Raw genomic sequence first — 20,142 nt, 5'->3', positions numbered from 1 at the left:
AAATCCTGAACTTTCTTATATCTCTTAGATATAGGACAGACACTTCTAAACCTTATTCCTTATGATTTATTTTTTGACTGTTTCAACGTTTTTCTATCGGCTATAGCATTAAAGGACAAATCAATATGGGGGTTAAGTGAGAATATAAATGTACTTTGTATTATATTATGCACAACTGATAATCCTGATGGATTCATAATGTAAATGTATGATATCCATATGAATTAAAATAAACAAGGTGGATGTCGTTTACAAAAATACTGATCCAAAATACTGATCCAAGATACCTTTTTAATTCTCCAAACATCACAAATAGTGCAAAAGTACATTAAAATAAACAAAACCTTCCCCAAAAGCTATTTCAGAAAACTGAAAGTAAAATCTCTCAAACTCACACAGTGGTAGGAACATTAACACAGTAACTAACAGTGGGGCAGAGGGGGAACAAGCTGGAACAACAATTCAAACACTTCTAAAAATAAAAAAAAATCACTCTCCAGTGTCACCCAAAATAACTCCGGACAGAATCATGTTTTTACTCTGTTAAGTAGTTCCTCCCACTGAAATAGAAACGCCTGCGCTCATGATAACTTAACATTACACAAAGTGTAGTGGAGAAGATGTCAAGCAAATATCATGCTCTGGTGCACTCCTGCCTGGCCAATAATATAGATGTAGGATCTTCATTTGATCACTCTTTTGTTGCAGGAAACACAAACTTGTAGTGTATTTGAGTTTTAAAAATGCTTCTAAAGTTTGTAATTTCCACTTTGAAATTTCAGACTTGATTTGCCATAATTATAAATGTATCAACCCCATACAAAATGTCCATTACTTATAATCCACATAATAATTCACATTTCCTGTTGCTGCAAGATTATTTTCCTGCTGTAGAAAACTGGCTCAAATTCAGATCCTACATCTGCAGTAATCCTGCTGTAGCGAAGTGCTGGAGTTTTAATACTAGAATATATTTTAGCTAAAGTGTATTTTTTTGTATCATGTATGAGGGTTATTCGTTTAACGCATACACTTTTGCACGTTACAGATTTGCTAATAAGACTATAGCAATTGATAGTTGTATGGTTAAGATGGAAACACTAAGAAACATGCATTTGCCTCACGTTTTCCATTTGAATATTCCTGTTCTCTAGCATTTTAGAGCATCTTGAAATTGATCATTTTCAGACTCCACCGCTTCCTTATTTACCTTTCGAAACAACAACAAAAAGCAATCAATGGAAAACAAGGCATGACAAGACTAATGTCACAAACAGTAACTGAACTCACTGCATAAACATTTGAGAACTAGGAACACAAAGTTGAGTCCTACTTCTGAACATTTTTTTTAAAACTCTGGATCTGGTTAAAGGCACATATGACAGGCAGGATAGGTCGGATTATCTGTCGAATACCTATTCAATAAATAAAAGCTTCAAATATTTCCAACACGTTTAAACTGCTTTGTTCTTTCAGACACCAAGCTGCAGTATACTGACTTCTGTCCTTTGCCTCTTTCATCCAAGATCTCCCACTCTGCTTGAGTGTTGGAGCATCCACATACATTCACCTCAATGAAGAATCAGACAACAGGTGCTCGCTGTCTGCACAGTCCAAGCCAACATACTGCAATAAATGAGGAGGCTCGTTTTGGCATTCTTTGTTTGCACAAATTCAGCATTTCACTTCCATTTCGCCATTGTAATTTTCAATAATCAGACTGCTTATTTAACAATAGGTGAAAAGGGGTGAATCAATCCACCTGCTGCATGGGTCTAATGTAGGTATTTGATGTAGCTAAGTACAGGAGCCCTGCCCCTTCCCTAATATCCCATTCAGTAGAAAATACCTTTTTGAAGTAACCCATAATACACTACTGTAACAGATTCTACAGTATCTTAGAAAGAAAGGTGCTATCTAGAACCTAAAACGGTTAATTGGCTATCCCCATAGGAGAACCCTTTGAATAACTATTTTTGGTTCCAGGTAGAACCCTTTTGATTCCATGTAGAAGCCTTTTGTGTTCCATGTAAAACCCGAGAGGGTTCTACCTGGAACCAAAAAAGGTTCTACCTGGAACCAAAAATCCTATGGGGACAGTTGAAGAACCATTTTGGAATGCTTTTTTCTAAAAGTGTAAGGCACTTAATCTGGTGATTAGTTTGTTAGGGATATGTCTTTGTGACCTGAAGTAAAAAAATTTATTTTACCTTTATTTAACTAGGCAAGTCAGTTAAGAACAAATACTTATTTTCAATGACTAGGACTAGGTTAACTGCCTGTTCAGGGGCAGAACGACAGATTTGTACCTTGTCAGCTCGGGAATTCGAACTTGCAACCTTTCGGTTACTAGTCCAAACGCTCTAACCACTAGGCTACCCTGCCGCGGGGGAAGCTATGTCTTTGTCTGAATTACAGCTATATCGACCCTTTTGGAAGAATTCAACTTGGTTAAGCTTCTCTAGTGTCCTTGAGTTATTTACTCAAAATTAAAACCCAACAGTATACACACACTATGCACAAAAAAACTCAACTTAAATCCAATCAAAACACAATCTGAAGAGCAGGGTGACTGTTGACAACCAGTCATAGGTTGCGATGAGGCTCAGTCATATCATAGAGGGGGGTGAGTGAACATTGTTTAATGTCCTCCTAGTGCAGTCCCATAACACAGTTCTCAGTCTCTTCCATGCAGTGTTGATGTCATGATCCACACACATACCACTTTAGTCCCAATGTGCATCCAGGTGACCTTCCACTGGGCTGCCTGGTTCGGGTGTGACCTTCCACTGGGCTGCCTGGTTCGGGTGTGACCTTCCACTGGGCTGCCTGGTTCGGGTGTGACCTTCCACTGGGCTGCCTGGTTCGGGTGTGAACTTCCACTGGGCTGCCTGGTTCGGGTGTGACCTTCCACTGGGCTGCCTGGTTCGGGTGTGACCTTCCACTGGGCTGCCTGGTTCGGGTGTGACCTTCCACTGGGCTGCCTGGTTCGGGTGTGTCCAACGCCAGGCCTTACTGCAGTGCACACTTTTCCTGCTTGCTCTTCTTGCTGTACTTCCTTCGTCTCTGCTCCAGGCCTCTCTCCAGCCTCTCGTCCTCCTCCAGAGCCCTAGACGCAGAGAACAGGTAGAACAGTAGTCTCATATCAAACAGTCACTCTCTCAGACTTACGTTCAACTGTGTGGCAGAGGAAGACAAAACTCAAAAGACACCTGACATCTCATTCACCCCATAGCACCCCGTCCACCCAGATGAGCTCCTGTGTTTGCTGTGTGTATTCAGCGTGTGTGACTCAGCTGGGCCATGGGATGCATCCCAAATGACACCCGATTCCCTATATCGTGCACTACTTTCTTTTTTTTTTTTTTTACCAGGGGCCAATTAGGCTTTAGTCAAAAGTAGTGCACTATATAGGGAATAGGGTACCATTTGGGATGCAGCCCTGGCTGTCTCACCCTTTCTCCTTGGCGTCCATGTCGTGGACCAGCTCGTCCCTCAGGTTGACCAGAGACACCAGCTCCTGCAGTAGCAGCTGCTCCCTGTGTTTATGGGCCACTGTCTTCTGCCACTCTGGAGGACAGGGAAAAAGGGGAGGGGAAGAGAGGAAAAAGGGAGAGGGAGAGAGAGGAAGAGAGTGAGCAGAGAGGAAGAGGGAGAAAGGAAGATAGCAGAGGGAGAGAGTAAGAGGAGGAGAGGTAGAGAGAGAGGAAAAGAGGGGAGACAGTGAGCAGAGGAGAGGAAGAGAGTGAAAGGAAGATAGCAGAGGGAGAGAGTAAGAGGAGGAGAGGTAGAGAGAGAGGAAAAGAGGGGAGACAGTGAGCAGAGGAGAGGAAGAGAGTGAGAGGGAGAGAGCGGTAAGAGATTGAGGGTGGTACAGAGTAGAGAAGACAGTTGTTGCTTTGCCAACATGAAATTGAGTTCCATGACCAGGTTTTTATTGCAATGTGTTTAATTTTAAACTATACCCTTGTGATTCAACTGGAAGTAAACAAAGGATTACAATAAATTACGTAATTAAAGAAAGGGTCACTTCCTCAAACCAGCAGGTGGACAGATACCACGGCATAGTTGGGAAGTCTGACTTTACGAAACAGACATATTAATTGTGTGAGTCAATCACGTCCAAAATTTACTGCTGTTGGAGACTCTGACTTGAGCCCTTTTGAATCCGTTTCTAATTCTAAATAAGCCTAGCAGCAGTAAACATGGGTTAGATGGAATGATCTATGAGCATTGTATTTGGGCAGAGGGAAAGTACAAAGAGGGCTGTCTCTGAGTGCCAGAATGAGTCCATTAGGGTTGAATAGGAGCCATGAGTTGGAGCTGATAGATCATAAATTACGGTTCTTATATATTGTCACTGTTTCAAATCATTATATACTCTTAGAATGAATATACAGTTTAAATATATTCTTAGAGAATGGAAAGTAGTGTTAGGTTTAAGCTCTTTGTGTATTTGAGGTGTAATTATCTAGCGGACGGCAGTAGACCATTTAGAATCCCACCGTACCTTCTACGCTATGCAATCTGCTTTCTGAGCTGGTCATGGGTGCACCTCAGCCACGCTCAAGGTCCTAAACGATATCATAACCATCATCGATAAAATACAATACTGTGCAGCTGTATTCATCGACCTGGCCAAGGCTTTCGACTCTGTCAATCACCACATTCTTATCGGCAGACTCAACAGCCTTGGTTTCTCAAATGACTGCCTCGTCTGGTTCACCAACTACTTCTCTGATAGAGTTCAGTGTGTCAAATCGGAGGGCCTGTTGTCCGGACCTCTGGCAGTCTCTATGGGGGTGCCACAGGGTTCAATTCTCGGGCTGACTCTTTTCTCTGTATATATCAACGATGTCGCTCTTGCCGCTGGTGATTCCCTGATCCACCTCTACGCAGACGACACCATTCTGTATACATCTGGCCCTTCTTTGGACACTGTGTTAACTAACCTCCAAGCGAGCTTCAATGCCATACAACACTCCTTCCGTGGCCTCCAACTGCTCTTAAAACGCTAGCAAAACCAAATGCATGCTTATCAACCATTCGCTGCCCGCACCCACCCGCCCGACAAGCATCACTACTCTGGACGGTTCTGACCTAGAATACGTGGACAACTACAAATACCTAGGTGTCTGGCTAGACTGTAAACTCTCCTTCCAGACTCATATCATCTCCAATCCAAAATCAAATCTATAAATCGGCTTTCTATTTTGCAACAAAGCCTCCCTCACTTACGCCGCCAAACTTACCCTAGTAAAACTGACTATCCTACAGATCCTCGACTTCGGTGATGTCATCTACAAAATACCTTCCAATATTCTACTCAGCAAATTGGATGCAGTCTATCACAGTTCCATCCGTTTTGTTACCAAATCACCTTATACCACCCACCACTGCGACCTGTATGCTCTAGTCAGCTGGCCCTTGCTACATATTCATCGCCAGACCCACTGGCTCCAGGTCATCTATAAGTCTATGCTAGGTAAAGCTCCGCCTTATCTCAGCTCACTGGTCACGATAACAACACCCACCTGTAGCACGCGCTCCAGCAGGTATATCTCACTGGTCATCCCCAAAGCCAACACCTACCGTGGTTGCCTTTCCTTCCAGTTCTCTGCTGCCAGTGATTGGAACGATTTGCAAAAATCGCTGAAGCTGGAGACTTACATTTCCCTCACTAACTTTAAACATCAGCTATCTGAGCAGCTAACCGATCGCTGCAGCTACATAGTCCCTCTGTAAATAGCCCACCCAACCTACCTACCTCATCCCCATATTGTTTATATTTACTTTGCTGCTCTTTTGCACACCAGTATCACTACTTACACACCATCATCTGCTCATCATCATCTGCTCATCTATCACTCCAGTGTTAATCTGCTAAATTGTAATTACTTTGCTACTATGGCCAATTTATTGCCATACCTCCTCATGCCATTTGCACACACTGTATATACTAGAGGTCGACCGATTTGATTTTTCAACGCCGATACCGATTATTGGAGGACCAAAAAAGCCGATACCGATTAATTGGACAAGTTTTTAAAAAAAACTTTTTTTTAAATTTGTAATAATGACAATTACAACAATACTGAATTAACACTTATTTTAACTTAATATAAAACATCAATAAAATCAATTTAGCCTCAAATAAATAATGAAACATGTTCAATTTGGTTTAAATAATGCAAAAACAAAGTGTTGGAGAAGAAAGTAATAAAAATACATAAAAATATGTGCCATGTAAAAAAGCGAACGTTTGAGTTCCTTGCTCAGAACATGAGAACATATGAAAGTTGGTGGTTCCTTTTAACATGAGACTTCAATATTCCAAGGTAAGAGGTTTTAGGTTGTAGTTAATATAGTATTTATAGGACTTTCTCTCTATACCATTTGTATTTCATATACCTTTGACTATTGGATGTTCTTATAGGCACTATAGTATTGCCAGTGTAACAGTATAGCTTCCGTCCCTCTCCTCGGTCCTACCTGGGCTCGAACCAGGAACACAGACAACAGCCACACTCGAAGCATCGTTACCCATCGCTCCACAAAAGCCGCGGCCCTTGCAGCGCAAGGGAATAACTACTCCAAATCTAAAAGCGAGTGACGTTTGAAACAGTATTAGCGCACACCCAGCTAACTAGCTAGCCATTTCACATTGGTTACACCAGAAATACGAGCCTTTGGTCATTAATATGATCAAATCCGGAAACTATAATTTCGAAAACAAAACGTTTATTATTTCAGTGAAATACGGAACCGTTCGGTATATTATCTAACATCCTTAAGTCTAAATATTCTTGTTACATTGCACAACCTTCAATGTATGTCATAATTACGTAAAATTCTGGCAAATTAGTTCGCAATGAGCCAGTCAGCCCAAACTGTTGCATATACCCTGACTCTGCGTGCAATGAACGCAAGAGAAATGACACAATTTCACCTGGTTAATATTGCCTGCTAAACTGGATCAGTAGTTATAACTAGTGATTATGATTGATTGTTTTTTATAAGATAAGTTTAATGCTAGCTAGCAATTTACCCTGTCTTCTACTGCATTCGCGTAACAGGCAGGCTCCTCGTGGAGTGCCATGGTTAGAGCGTTGGACTAGTTAACTGTGCTGTTGCACGATTGGGACCCCTGAGCTGACAAGGTGAAAATCTGTCATTCTGCCCCTGAACAAGGCAGTTATTCCACAGTTCCTAGACAGTCATTGAAAATAACAATGTGTTCTTAACTGACTTGCCTAGTTAAATAAAAGCTATAAAAAATTATATATATATATCGAAAATCGGCGCCCAAAAATACAGATTTTCGATTGTTATGAAAACTTGAAATCGGCCCTAATTAATCAGGCCATTCCGATTAATTGGTCGACCTCTAGTGTATAGACTCTTTTTTTCTATGGTGTTATAGACTGTATGCTTGTTTATTCCACGTAACTCTGTGTTGTTGTTTCTGTCGCACTGCTTTGCTTTATCTTGGCCAGGTCGCAGTTGTAAATGAGAACTTGTTCTCAACTAGCTTACCTGGTTAAATAAAGGTGAAATAAAATGTTTAAAAATGAACGCCCTCCAGACTCTCGAGGTGAACTGGGGACCTCGATCAGACACTATATCCTCAGGCACCCCATAGAGCCAGAAGACGTGTGTAAACAAGGCCTCCGCAGTCTGTAGGGCCGTAGGGAGACCGGGCAGAGGGAGGAGACGACAGGACTTAGAGAAACGATCCACAACAACCAGGATCGTGGTGTTTCCCTGTGAGGGAGGAAGATCGGTCAGAAAATCCACCGACAGGTGTGACCAAGGCCGTTGTGGAACGGGTAAGAGATGTAGCTTACCTCTAAGGCAGGTGTCTAGGAGCCTTACACTGGGCACACACCGAGCAGGAGGAAACATAAACCCTCACGTCCTTTGCCAAGGTAGGCCACCAGTACTTCCCACTCAGACAGCGCTCCGTCCGGCCGATCCCCGGATGACGTATGGGCCCAATAGATCAACTGGTCACGGACAGCAAACGGAAAGTACAGACGCCCGATGGGACACTGGAGGGGAGCGGGCTCTGTACGTAACGCCTGCTCAATGTCCGCGTCCAGCTCCCACACAACCGGCGCTACCAGGCAGGAGGCCAGGAGTATGGGAGTCTGATCCATGGGCCGCTCCTCTGTGTCATACAGCCGGGACAATGCGTCTGCCATAACATTTTGGGAACCTGGTCTTTAGGACAGGGTAAACACAAAACGGGTAAAGAACATGGCTCACCTTGCCTGACGAGGATTCAGTCTCCTCGCTGCCCGGTGGTACTCCAGGTTGCGGTGGTCAGTCTAGATGAGGAAAGAGTGTTTAGCCCCCTCAAGCCAAAGTCTCCACGCCTTCAAAGCTTTAACCACAGCGAAAAACTCCCGGTCCCCCACATCATAGTTCCGCTCCGCCGGGCTGAGCTTCCTTCGAGAAGAAAGCACAGGGGCGGCGCTTCGGTGGCGTACCCGAGCGCTGAGAGAGCACGGCTCCTATCCCAACCTCGGACGCGTCCACCTCCACTATGAACGCCAAAGAGGGATCCGGATGGGCCAGCACGGGAGCTGAGGTAAACAGAGCCCTTAGATGCCCAAAAGCCCTGTCCGCCTCAGCCGACCACTGAAAACGTACAGGACCCCCCCTTCAGCAGTGAGGTAATGGGAGCAGCCACCTGGCCAAAACCCCTGATAAATCTCCGGTAGTAATTGGCAAACCCTAAAAACCACTGCCCCTCCTTTACTGTGGTGGGAAACGGACAATTACGCACGGAGACGGCCTACTGAAAGAACAGGCATTTCTCAGCCTTGGCGTACAGGTCATGCTCCAACAGTCGTCCAAGTACCCTGCGCACCAAGGACACATGCTCGGCGCGTGTAGCGGAGTATATCAGAACGTCATCGATATACACCACTACACCCTGCCCATGCAGGTCCCTGAAAATCTCGTCTACAAAGGATTGGAAGACTGATGGAGCATTCATCAACCTGTACGGCATGACGAGGTACTCATAATGCCCTGAGGTGGTAGTAAACGCCGTCTTCCACTCGTCTCCCTCCCGGATATGCACCAGGTTGTAAGCGCTCCTGAGATCCAATTTCGTGAAGAAGCGTGCCGCGTGCATTGACTCAATCACCATGGCGATGAGAGATAGCGGATAACTGTACCTCACCGTGATTTGTTTTAGACCTCAATAGTCAATGCATGGGTGCAGACCTCCCTCCTTCTTCACAAAAAATAAACTGAGGCGGGTGAAGTGGAGGACCGAATGTACCCCTGACGCAGGGATTCAGAGACATATGTCTCCATAGCCACCGTCTCCGCTTGCGACGTGTACCGGGAAAGGTCTAACCACAGGAACAATGGGGATCCCTAAACTAAGGGCGAACGCTCTGTCGATAAAATTCCCAGCTGCGCCTGAATCGACGAGAGCCTTATGCTGGGAATGCGGGGAAAACTCAGGAAAACAAACAGATGGACAACAGAGGACTCTGGATGAGAGTGGTGCAGACTCACCTAGCGTGACGCCAGAGAACCCTGCCTGCTGCCTCGACTCCCAGAGGAACCAACCCGGCACCGACAGGCAGAGTGCCCTCTGCGGCCACAGATGGTGCACGTGAAGGCCCCTCCTCCAGCCTCCCTAAGCGCAGCCCCTCCCAGCTCCATTGGCACCGGAGAGGTGGTGCTGGAAGATGGAACCGACAGAGTCCTCTCTGGACGCCCGCGGGTGACCAGCAGGTTATCCAACCAGATGGACAGATCCACCAGTTGGTCAAAGGTGATGGTGGCATCCCTGCAGGCCAACTCCCACAGGACGTCCTCGCGCAGGCTGCATCTGTAGTGGTCGGTGAGGTCCCTGTCGTTCCATCCTGCTCCAGCGGCCAAGGTCCGAAATTCCAGGGCGAACTCCTGGGCACTCCTCGAACCCTGCCTCTTCGACCATCCGTCCGAGGGTAAAGTGGTGGGTGAACTCCTCGAAGTGGTCCAACGCCGTATCTCCTTCTCCCCACACAGCGTTTGCCCACTCCAGAGCTCTCCCCGAGAGGCACGAGACGAGGGCGGACACCCTCTCTCTTCCCGAGGGAGCTGGGTGAACGGTGGCCAGGTAGAGGCCCAGTTGTAAAAGGAACCCCTGGCACTGTGCTGCCGTCCCATCATACTCCTTGGGAAGGGAGAGACTCATCCCAATGGGACCGGATACAGGAGGGACGGGTAGAGATACCCCTGGTTGTGCTGTTCGAGGCCATGGTCTGGACAACGCGATCCATCGTGGTGCCGAGATGTTGCAGCATCGCCGAGTGTTCCCGGACGCGCTCCTCGACTCCTCTGAATGGGATACCTGCTCCCGCTGACTCCATGGATGGTGTGGAATTCTGTCAAGGTTGTGCGCTACTGGTAAGAAGTCAGGTGCAGGAGAACAGAGAGTTGTGATCAGGAGCACTTTATTTGTCAGAAACACAAAAGACAGACGCAACTGCGTCAAAAAACCTCCAGCCAATGGAAAAAGTGAATAAGCGCGAAAACACTCACAATAATGCAAATGTATGACAATAAACATACTACAGGTCAAAACACAATACCCGGGGAAAAAACAGTCTGGCGCGTAACACTAAACGTCTAACAAAACAATTCCACACAAAGACATGGGGGAAACAGAGGAATATATATATGCAGTGTAATTAGGGAATGTAAACCAGCTGTGCGGGGAAAAAGACAAAACAAATGGAACAATGAAAAATGGAGCGGCGATGGCTAGAAGGCCGGTGACGTCGACCGCTGCCCGAACAAGGAGGGGAGCAGACTTCGGCAGAAGTCGTGACACCATCTGTAAATAGCCCATCCAACTACCTCATCCCCATACTTTTATCTATCACTCCAGTGTTTAATTGCTATATTGTAATTATTTCGCCACTATGGACTATTAATTGTCACTATGCCTTCCGTTATCCTACCTCATTTGCACACACTGTATGTAGACTTTTTCTATTGCATTATTGACTGTATGTTTGTTTATTCCATGTGTAACTCTGTTGTACTGCTTGCTTTATATTGGCCAGGTCGTAGTTGTAAATGAGAACTTGTTCTCAACTAGCCTACCTGGTTAAATAAAGGTGAAAAAAAGACAAAAAAATTCACCTGTGCGGATGTGTCCTCCCAATAACTCAAAGCCTCTCCTGACTGATGAGAAGACCTGTGAAAGGCAAGGAGGAGCACCAAGGTTCTGGACTCAGGCTGGGCCACGACAATACCAATAGGAGGAACAGACTCAGTACAGACTCAGAGACTGATTGTTTATCCTAGAAATACACGGAGGGCACTCAGTCTAATCAGAAGGTATAAATATACAGTACCAGTCAAAAGTTTGGACACACCTACTCATTCAAGGGTTTTTCTTTATTTTTAGTATTTTCTACATTGTAGAATAATAGTGAAGACATCACAACTATGAAATAACACATATGGAATCATGTAGTAACCCAAAAAAAAGTGTTAAACGAATCTAAATATGTTTTATATTTGAGATTCTTCAAAGTAGCCACCCTTTGCCTTGATGACAGCTTTGCACACTCTTGGCATTCTCTCAACCAGCTTCATAAGGTAGTCAACTGGAATGCATTCCAATTAACAGGTGTGCCTTGTTAAATGTTAATTTGTCGAATTTCTTTCCTTCTTAATGCGTGTGAGCCAATCAGTTGTGTTGTGACAAGGTAGCGGTGGTATACAGAAGATAGCCCTATTTGGTAAAAGACCAGGTCCATATTATGGCATTAACAGCTCAAATAAGCAAATAGAAATGACAGTCCATCATTACTTTATGACATCTGTCAATACGGAACATTTCAAGAACATTTAAAGTATCTTCAATAGCAGTCGCAAAAACCATCAACCTCTATGATGAAACTGGCTCTCATGAGGACCGCCACAGGAAAGGAAGACCCAGAGTTACCTCTGCTGTGGAGGATAAGTTCATTAGAGTTAACTGCACCTCTGATTGCAGCTCCAAAAAATGCTTCACAGAGTTCAAGTAACAGACACATCTCAGCATCAACTGTTCAGAGGAGACTGCGTGAATCAAGCCTTCATGGTTGAATTGCTGCAAAGAAACCACTGCTAAAGGACACCAATAATAATAAGAGACTTGCTTGGGCCAAGAAACACGAGCAACGGACATTAAACCTGTGGAAATCTGTCCTTTGGTCTGATGAGTCCAAATTTGAGATATTTGGTTCCAACCGCAGTCTTTGTGAGACACAGAGTAGGTGAACAGATGACCTCCGCATGTGTGGTTCCCACCATGAAGCACGGAGGAAAAGGTGTGATGGTGTTTTGCAGATGACACTGTCAGTGTATGTTTGTGCTCTGCAACTGCAACACACAGTGTGTTGCATATATTTAGTTAGAGTTTGTCTGAGTCCGTCCATTGTACCAGAAATTAGAACCTAACACTGCCATACGGAACAGCACACTATTCTCATTTCTTTTGCAGAGATATTTTTGTTATTGTATGGTTTGTAGTGTCACTATGACCACATCTGGCCACATTAATGAGCTGTATCACAGAATAGAGTGGCATCATGGATCTTGTAGTTCAGTATATTGGTACTGTAGTCTTACCTTCAATAGCCATCATGTCTCTCAGCTCTCGGTTCAGCATCTCAAACCTCATTTCCAGGTCCTGCTCTTCTTGCCTGTGGAGCAGAATGCCTTGTGGTTAGATCAATGTAATGTGTCTATAATATGTCCGTGTTTAGGGCTCCCGAGCGGCGCTGTGGTCTAAGGCACTGCATCTCAGTGCTTGAGGCGTCACTACAAACACCCTGGTTCGATTCCAGGCTGTATCACAACCGGACATGATTGGGAGTCCCGTAGGGCGGCACACAATTGGCCCAGCGTCGTCCGAGTTTGCCGGTGTAGGTCATCATTGTAATTAAGAATTTGTTCTTAACTGACTTGCCAGGTTAAATAAAAAAAATAAACCGTGTTGTTTAAAGCACTAGGTAACGGTGGAGAACATGGTGGGGATGGTGGATCTTACAGTAGCTGTAGTTGGTCTTGTCTCCTGATGAGGGCGTTCTTCTTGTTGACCAGAGTGAACCACTCCTGAATCAGCTTCTCCTCCTGCATCTTGTCACTACCTACATGTGTGGAGACCGAGAGGACATCATTATAAGGAGACGTTTTGAAAATACTGAAAGCCTTTATTCAAGGGTATTTTTCTTTCTCTTTCTCCATCCTCCTCTCACCTGACTCCATCAGTCGCCGTAGACTACTTTCCACGATGTCTGCCCTGCTGTCAATGTGCTTCTGTTCAAACTCTAGGGCCTGCATCTCCCTCAGCACATACTGGCTGGTGTCCTGTACACACACACACACACACACACACACACACAAGAGAATGATACTTCTTTCTGATAAAGAACATTGGTATTTCCAGTGTTTATGACAGCTGCAGACAGTGACTTGTGAAAGTGACAGACCTCCTCAGCCGATCGTCCTTCTTCAACAGCTGTCCTTCCTATATGAAACACACACACACACACACACAGCGTAATGAGATACACAGCAACATGATGCAGTAGCTCCAATTACTGGAAGAGCATGAAAGTGGCAAACTAGACTGTGATGATGAGGTAATTAACATCGTTTGATAGGCTAAGGACTCTAATCCTAACGACAGGAAGCCATCAAAGTAATTAGAATGAGTCAATGCTCAGGGGATGGATGAGCCAAGTACAACAGAGACAACTGTGATGACTTGTGTCTGTACTCAATCTCTCCTCTCTCTCTCCTCTCAGGGGATGGATGAGCCAAGTACAACAGAGACAACTGTGATGACTTGTCTGTACTTCATCTCTCCTCTCTCTCTCCGCTCAGGGGATGGAGTACAGACACAAGTCCATCTCTCCTCCCCTCCTCTCCATCTCTCCTCTCCATCTCTCCTATCCTCCTCTCAATCTCTCCCCTCCATCTCTCCTCCTCTCCTCTCCATCTCTATCTATCTCTCATCTCCATCTATCTCTCCTCCTCTCCTCCATCTCTCCTCTCCTCCTCTCCTCTCCATCTCTCCTCTCCTCCTCTCCTCTCCTCCTCTCCTCTCCTCTCCTCCTCTCCTCCTCTCTCCTCTCCATCTCCTCTCCTCTCCATATCTCCTCTCCATCTCTCCTCTCCATCCCTCCTCTCCACTGCTCCTCTCCATCTCTCCTCTCCATATCTTCTCCTCTCCATCCCTCCTCTCCATCTCTCCTCCTCTCCTCTCCATATCTCCTCTCCATCCCTCCTCTCCATCTCTCCTCTCCATCTCTCCTCTCCATCTCTCCTCCTCATCTCTCCTCCTCATCTCTCCTCCTCTCCTCCATCTCTCCTCTCCTCCTCTCCTCTCCATCTCTCCTCCTCTCCATATCTCCTCTCCATCCCTCCATATCTCCTCTCCATCCCTCCTCTCCATCTCTCCTCTCCACTGCTCCTCTGAGGGGTGGTTCACAATCATAAGGTACCTGGGAAACTGGGGACTCAGTAAGTCGTGTGTGTGTGTGTGAACTCAGAACACATCATACAAAATCAATATACTGTATGTACCTGTTTCCGATTTTATTCTGTCAGCTCCACTCTCTTCCTGTGCTGCAGCAACCTGTATCAACAACAAAGCAATCACTCACAGAGAGATTAAGTGGCAGAAAGTGGAGAGAGAGAGAGAGAGAGAGCGAAAGAGGGGGGGATGAGAGGGAGAGAAAGTGAAGAGAGAGAGATCGTAGGCCACTGACCTCGGTTGAGTCTGCCTCGTCTATTGACCTGCGTTGTGACCGTCGTTTCTTAACCAGATCTACATCCTTTAGGTGGGAGAACCCAGACTTGGCAGATAAAAAATGTGTCCTGGGGGGTACGACGGGGGCTTGGGCCCCTCCTGCTTCCCCTGCAGCCTGCAGCCGTTTGGTTCTAGGGGGTGGGACCACTTCCCTATTGGTGCCCTCCTTAGTGTCACTATCTGCCTTCTTCTCTGCAGCGCCCACATTGGTCTCCATTGTGAGGGCCTCATCTTGGATCCGTTGACAGTAGCGTGCGGCGGCCTCCGGGTCGGGGCCCTCCCGGCTCTCCCCGGCCATGCCGTAACTGGACTCACTGCTGTCCGCCTCGATGTGCAGCACGCTCAGCTCCTGGCCCGTGAAGTAGGTGCGGATCTGGTTGAGGTAGGTCATGACGATGAGGCGGTCAGGCACGGCCAGGAGGACCATGTCCGAGGGCTCTATCAGCCGAGAGATGCCCAACTCTGCGAAACCGTCGAAGGCCTTGGGGGAAATGAGAGAAGATGGGTTGGGTGGGGAAAATATTCAGCAGTTGATGGTCACATTTAAGGCCTGGCTGTTGATAGTGATTATGACATGATGAGATAACATAAAGAAAACAAACTACCTTCTTGTTGTTGCGCTTGATGTCATAAGGGTCCAGCATCTCAAAGTTTCTAAGCAGCAAAGAAATAGATCATCAATACACACTACAAGAACAGGAAACACGTTAACACAAAAATGATGATGTCATTTTTAAAGGTTAACAAACAAGCCATAACACAATGCCTGCTCACGTTTATGTCTAAACGCATCACAGAGGGGGTACCTACATCCTGTCCGGGTGGAAGTGGTGTAGCAGGGCACAGAAGGCCAGGCCGTTCCTCCAGGATGTGCTAAAGTTGGTGATCTTGACCCCCTTGTGTTCTTTGATGACTTCCTGACACCACTCCAGTAGGGACTGGCTGGAGGTAACAAGGCCAGGACTGGCCATGAGGCCCTAAGACAACAAATTACATCAGATAAAATAGGTCAATTCAGAGTAAAATACATGTGGCATTTCAGTTTATGGTGCAGAAATGACCAGGTATCACACTGTAATAACCTAAAAAAGTAGCTTTTGTCATTGACAAAATGGACAGTTATGAATCAGAATTTCATTTCAAAGGTCACTGATGCAAAATGATGGTGGAGGATTGGTCAACTGATAGACTATAAATAACATACTTCTGGGGATTCAGCACTGCCTAGACCCGTTTCCTGAGAGTTTACAGCTCTGCCTTTAGGTGTTGTTGGCTCGTCTGCTGCCCCCTGCTGTCTAAATAGAGAAAGACCGGGATTTAATTTAATGACCTGACTTCACAGTATATTCTGGATGTTTAGTTCTAACAGTTTAGAAGCAACACATTTCAAATAATGGTAAAGGATTAAATATATGGCATTTTCTCAATCAGTTTCCTTTCATAAAAGCATTCTAGTCACACAGAATTAACAACTATATGTAAATGCACTCAGAAAACTGCCACGTGTCAATCAACCACTGTATTGCACAGGCGTGTCCAACTCAACATAACGTACCTCTCCTCATCTAAGCCACCAGCAGATATGTCTACTGACTCAAAGCCAAAGTCCATCTCTTCAACCCACATGTCTTTGCTCTCTACCTCCATCTGCTCTGTCTCTTTGGCTCCCTCAACACGTAACCAGACGTCCTCAGCTGGTGTACCGGTGGTTGGAGAGGTCGTGTCAAGCACTTCTGCCTCTGAACCTCTCTCAATATCCTTGATTACAGTGTCTTCAAAAAACTCAGTGACCATAGGGGTTTCTGTGAAAGCCTGAGTGACCATGGTAGTATCTGTAAAGGTCCAGCTTTCCATGCTCTCCTCCAGGCCCTTCTCAAAGACAGCCTCTACCACTGAACCCCTCTCAATGTCCTCTCTTACAGTGTCTACGAAGAACTCACTGACCATAGCAGTTTCTGTGAAGGCCTCTGTGAACATAGTAGTTTCTGTGAAGATCCAGCTCTCCTCCAGTCCCTTCTCACAGAGTTGAACTTCTGGTGACATCTCCTCTGAGCGAGAAATTGTGACAAAGCTCCCATCGGAGGCCATGTTTGAGGTTAATGATATTGAACCCTCTGAGGCTTCCTGGCTGGTGTCTTGTTTGTCTTCCTGAGAGAGAGACAGTGAGCCCTCAAGGGAGTCTGCCTGTCTGGTGAATGAGGAGTCCATTGGAGGATTTCCATCAGAAAAAGAGGAACTAAGGCATTTTTTAGAGCGGGGAACTGGAACAGGCATGCTCGATCGTTTTATGTTTAGCTTACTGCTCCTTTTACGCAGAGGAGCAACCACCACTTCCCCAGATGCTGCAAGCTGGCCACGAGGGGGTACGGGAGGAAGACTACTGCTCCTCTTGTTGCGTTGAGGTGGTACCAGCCCAGAGGCTGCAGGTGACTGTCCTCCATCTCTGGTAGACTGGGTGTTATCCCCAATAGAGGCATGCCAGGTCTTTGGTTGGGTAGCATCTGTTTGGACAGGTGGGGTTGGGTCTCGTTTCCCACGAGGCTTTGGGACTGGAAAGATCTCCTGCTTGCCTTTCATCTTTACTCCTGGTGCAATGTCCTCTGCTGAGGCCTTCTGAGCTGGCTCATCTTCAAGTGAATCATTGGTTGTTTCAGTCACTTCCAAGGTCTGCTTCTCCGCCTCAACCTTTTCGAATGGGTCTGTAACTTCTGGTGAGGACTTCTGAGCTGGCTCATCTTCGAGTGACTCAGTGGCTGTTTCGGTCACTTCCGGAGACTGCGTCTCCACCTCAGACTCCTTTGAAAAGGTTATCATAAGATCCTGTGTCTGGGCTGGAGCTGTAGACCCCTGGTTGGCAGCATTCAGGGCCTCTAAAGCCATAGCTTCATCTGCGCCATCCTCTGCTTTGCTTGATTCCACTGGGGGAGAATGAGTTCTTTTGCTGCGCCTGGGCGGGGCTATTTTTCTGATGATCGAGAGGGGGGCAGTCTCTCCCACACCAAAGTCGGGGTATGACTCTGTAGGTACATGATATGGAGTTAGGGGAACAATTGTGGCCTTACCAGTAACAGTCTTTAAATCGTCAGCTTTCGGTCGCGGTTCGGGAGAGAGAGATGCTTTCCTGGTGCGTTGAGGTGGAATCAGCTTAGCGACCGCCTGGGCAATCACATTCTCTGGCTCATCAGCTTTCTGAGATGGCTCTGGAGTGAAGATGTTTTGTTTCTTCACAGGCCATGGTAGAATCAGTTCAGTGGCTCCCTGGCCAGGTATCTGTGAACGTTCTGCACTGGAAGCACTATAGGTTCCCCTTGTGCGTGGAGCTGGGATAACGCCGGTTGCCTGTGGTGTCTCTTTAGTGAGGCTTGTCTTAGTACGGCGAGGAGGGACCAGTTCAGTGGGCACCTGGACAGGGGCATCAGTTTTTTGTTGAGGCTCTGTTGAAAGACAACGATCTATTTTCCTACCAGGATGTGATGGTACCATCTCCTCTGGTGCCTGGGCAGTAAAACCCTTCTGGACATCATCTTTCTTTAGAGGTTCTGTTGAAAGACTACGGTCTCCTCTCACTTCAGTGGGCTTCTGTACAGATACATTCTCAGATTTCTGTGTGTGCTCTGAAGTGAGACAGTCTTTTCTCCTTGGAGGCCGTGAAGGGACTACCTTAGAAACAATCCCTTGATCATCAGCTTCCTGTTGAGTTTCTGGAGGAAGACTACCGTCTCGTTTCTTTGCATGATGAGGAGCGACCAGTTCAGTTGTTACCTGTGCAGGGACAGCCTGGCCAGCGACAACAAGGGCAACGTCCGATTGTGTTTCATCTGAGGTGAGTATCTGATCATCAGAGGGTTTATCTGGGATGGGGACTATATGTTCTTGAGCCTTGTCCTCTAACAGCAACTTGTCTGTAGTAGGTTGTGAGGTAGGGGCAGAGGCTTCCTCTGTGCTTGCATGTTGGGCGCTTAAGGTTAAAAAAATAAATAAAAGGTGAGAAAATATCATGGCTCAGATCTTGCTATATAATTACATTCTATTAAATGACTATTGAAATGGTAATATCAGTAAAGCAGCCCCTCACAGTCCACAAGCTGGCACACCTCACTGAAGCGATTACATATCCCATTCCACTGAGCAGACACTGGAGAACTGTTCCAGATATAGAAAAACTCAACACATTGACTGATTATAACTAAGAAAAAGCCACAGGTTTTTCTTTACGAGACAAACATGCATGACATAGGTAGCAGCATAAACAGTACACAGAGACACTGAAGACCTTAGTTAACATTAGAACACCTGGGCCCACAAACAAGTGCCTTAAACATCAAGACTCAGCTTAAATTTGACACATACTGTAGACTTGTCCATCACAGTTCACTGAGTAGCAAGCATGGCTGAGCCAAACTTTATGCGAACGAAAGACAATGTTATGACATAATACCGCATTTGTATTTTCAAGCAGTGCAGCCAAATAGTTCAGACACCGGTTTGCTGCCAGGACACTCACCCCTTGTCCTGGTGTAATGAAGTTGATAATTCTGTCTCGACAGGTGACCCGGCTGAATAAATGTCAACATAACCTGTTATCTGTCCAGAGTCCTGTGCTTTTAACGTCGATTTCTCCCCTATTTGCGCCCACAAGTCAAGGTAAATCTCTTCTTCCCCAGTTACCACAAATTTTCCTCTGGAGATCTCAGTAAGGTCAGCCTCCGTCAATGACGGCCATTTTCTCATACTGCTTAGATCTTGGACTTGAACAAACCCATCCTCAGTGTCTTGTCTCATTGCCTCACTCATTGACTGTTGGTCTTCCATATTCAACAAGCATGGCTCAGCGGTGGTTGGGAGTTCAATAGTTTTTTTGGTTTCACCCTCAAGGTGCGGTGCCTTTCCAGACACTGCTTCCTGGACGAGGGTAGATGTATCTGGGACAGGTTCAGAGGAGCTCTCTGATGGGGCTGCACCTTCTGTTGGAGAGGAGCCAGACGGACCCAGCATGGCTGCTACTGTTTCATAACTGTGAGAGAGGGATTATTTACTGTAATTGAGGGACTGAGCTTTAAAAACAGGCATGGTAAACATTGGGAGCATTCGAAACCATATAAAAAAAGTCTCAACACATTTAAAAATCTGACAGATTAAACACAGATCATTCAAACTTCAAGACATTTATTTTATTAACTGTATGTGAGAGCTGCTAAAAGTACTTGATTCGACCAAAATAGGATTTGTTAAATCAATGACGCAGATCAAAAATAGAAAATGCCATTGTATGCAAACATTAATATAAATAAACCAGTGAACATGAGGGTGACACTGGT

The 20,142-nt window shown here is 45.8% G+C and overlaps 1 protein-coding gene across 9 annotated transcripts in view; it reads right to left on the bottom strand.

Annotated features, from left to right (window-relative positions):
• Positions 1-271: 271 nt before the first annotated feature.
• LOC112214800 (EH domain-binding protein 1-like protein 1) overlaps positions 272-20,142 on the bottom strand; it is a 59,977-nt gene continuing 40,106 nt past the window's right edge. For 2 of the 9 annotated variants that reach the window (XM_042298410.1, XM_024373827.2), the window contains exons 13-25: positions 19,329-19,838; positions 16,380-18,782; positions 16,029-16,119; positions 15,635-15,801; positions 15,430-15,478; positions 14,784-15,305; positions 14,599-14,650; positions 13,500-13,537; positions 13,266-13,377; positions 13,058-13,157; positions 12,637-12,710; positions 3,456-3,570; positions 272-3,109 (exon numbers count right to left, since the gene is read on the bottom strand). In XM_042298410.1, the coding sequence (XP_042154344.1) occupies positions 3,013-3,109; positions 3,456-3,570; positions 12,637-12,710; positions 13,058-13,157; positions 13,266-13,377; positions 13,500-13,537; positions 14,599-14,650; positions 14,784-15,305; positions 15,430-15,478; positions 15,635-15,801; positions 16,029-16,119; positions 16,380-18,782; positions 19,329-19,838 (4,330 nt within the window). In that variant the 3' untranslated portion in view covers positions 272-3,012. Of the gene's footprint in view, positions 3,110-3,455; positions 3,571-10,309; positions 10,411-11,157; positions 11,213-12,636; positions 12,711-13,057; positions 13,158-13,265; positions 13,378-13,499; positions 13,538-14,598; positions 14,651-14,783; positions 15,306-15,429; positions 15,479-15,634; positions 15,802-16,028; positions 16,120-16,379; positions 18,783-19,328; positions 19,839-20,142 lie in introns of those variants that run through there. The other 7 variants (XM_024373829.2, XM_024373830.2, XR_002948155.2 and 4 more) reach the window with 6 other exon arrangements.

This window comes from Oncorhynchus tshawytscha, linkage group LG15 (assembly GCF_018296145.1).
Source record: "Oncorhynchus tshawytscha isolate Ot180627B linkage group LG15, Otsh_v2.0, whole genome shotgun sequence".
In the NCBI taxonomy this organism is placed as follows: domain Eukaryota; kingdom Metazoa; phylum Chordata; class Actinopteri; order Salmoniformes; family Salmonidae; genus Oncorhynchus; species Oncorhynchus tshawytscha.
Note: the sequence above shows the minus strand (reverse complement) of the source record. Positions and strands in the feature narration are given on the sequence as shown.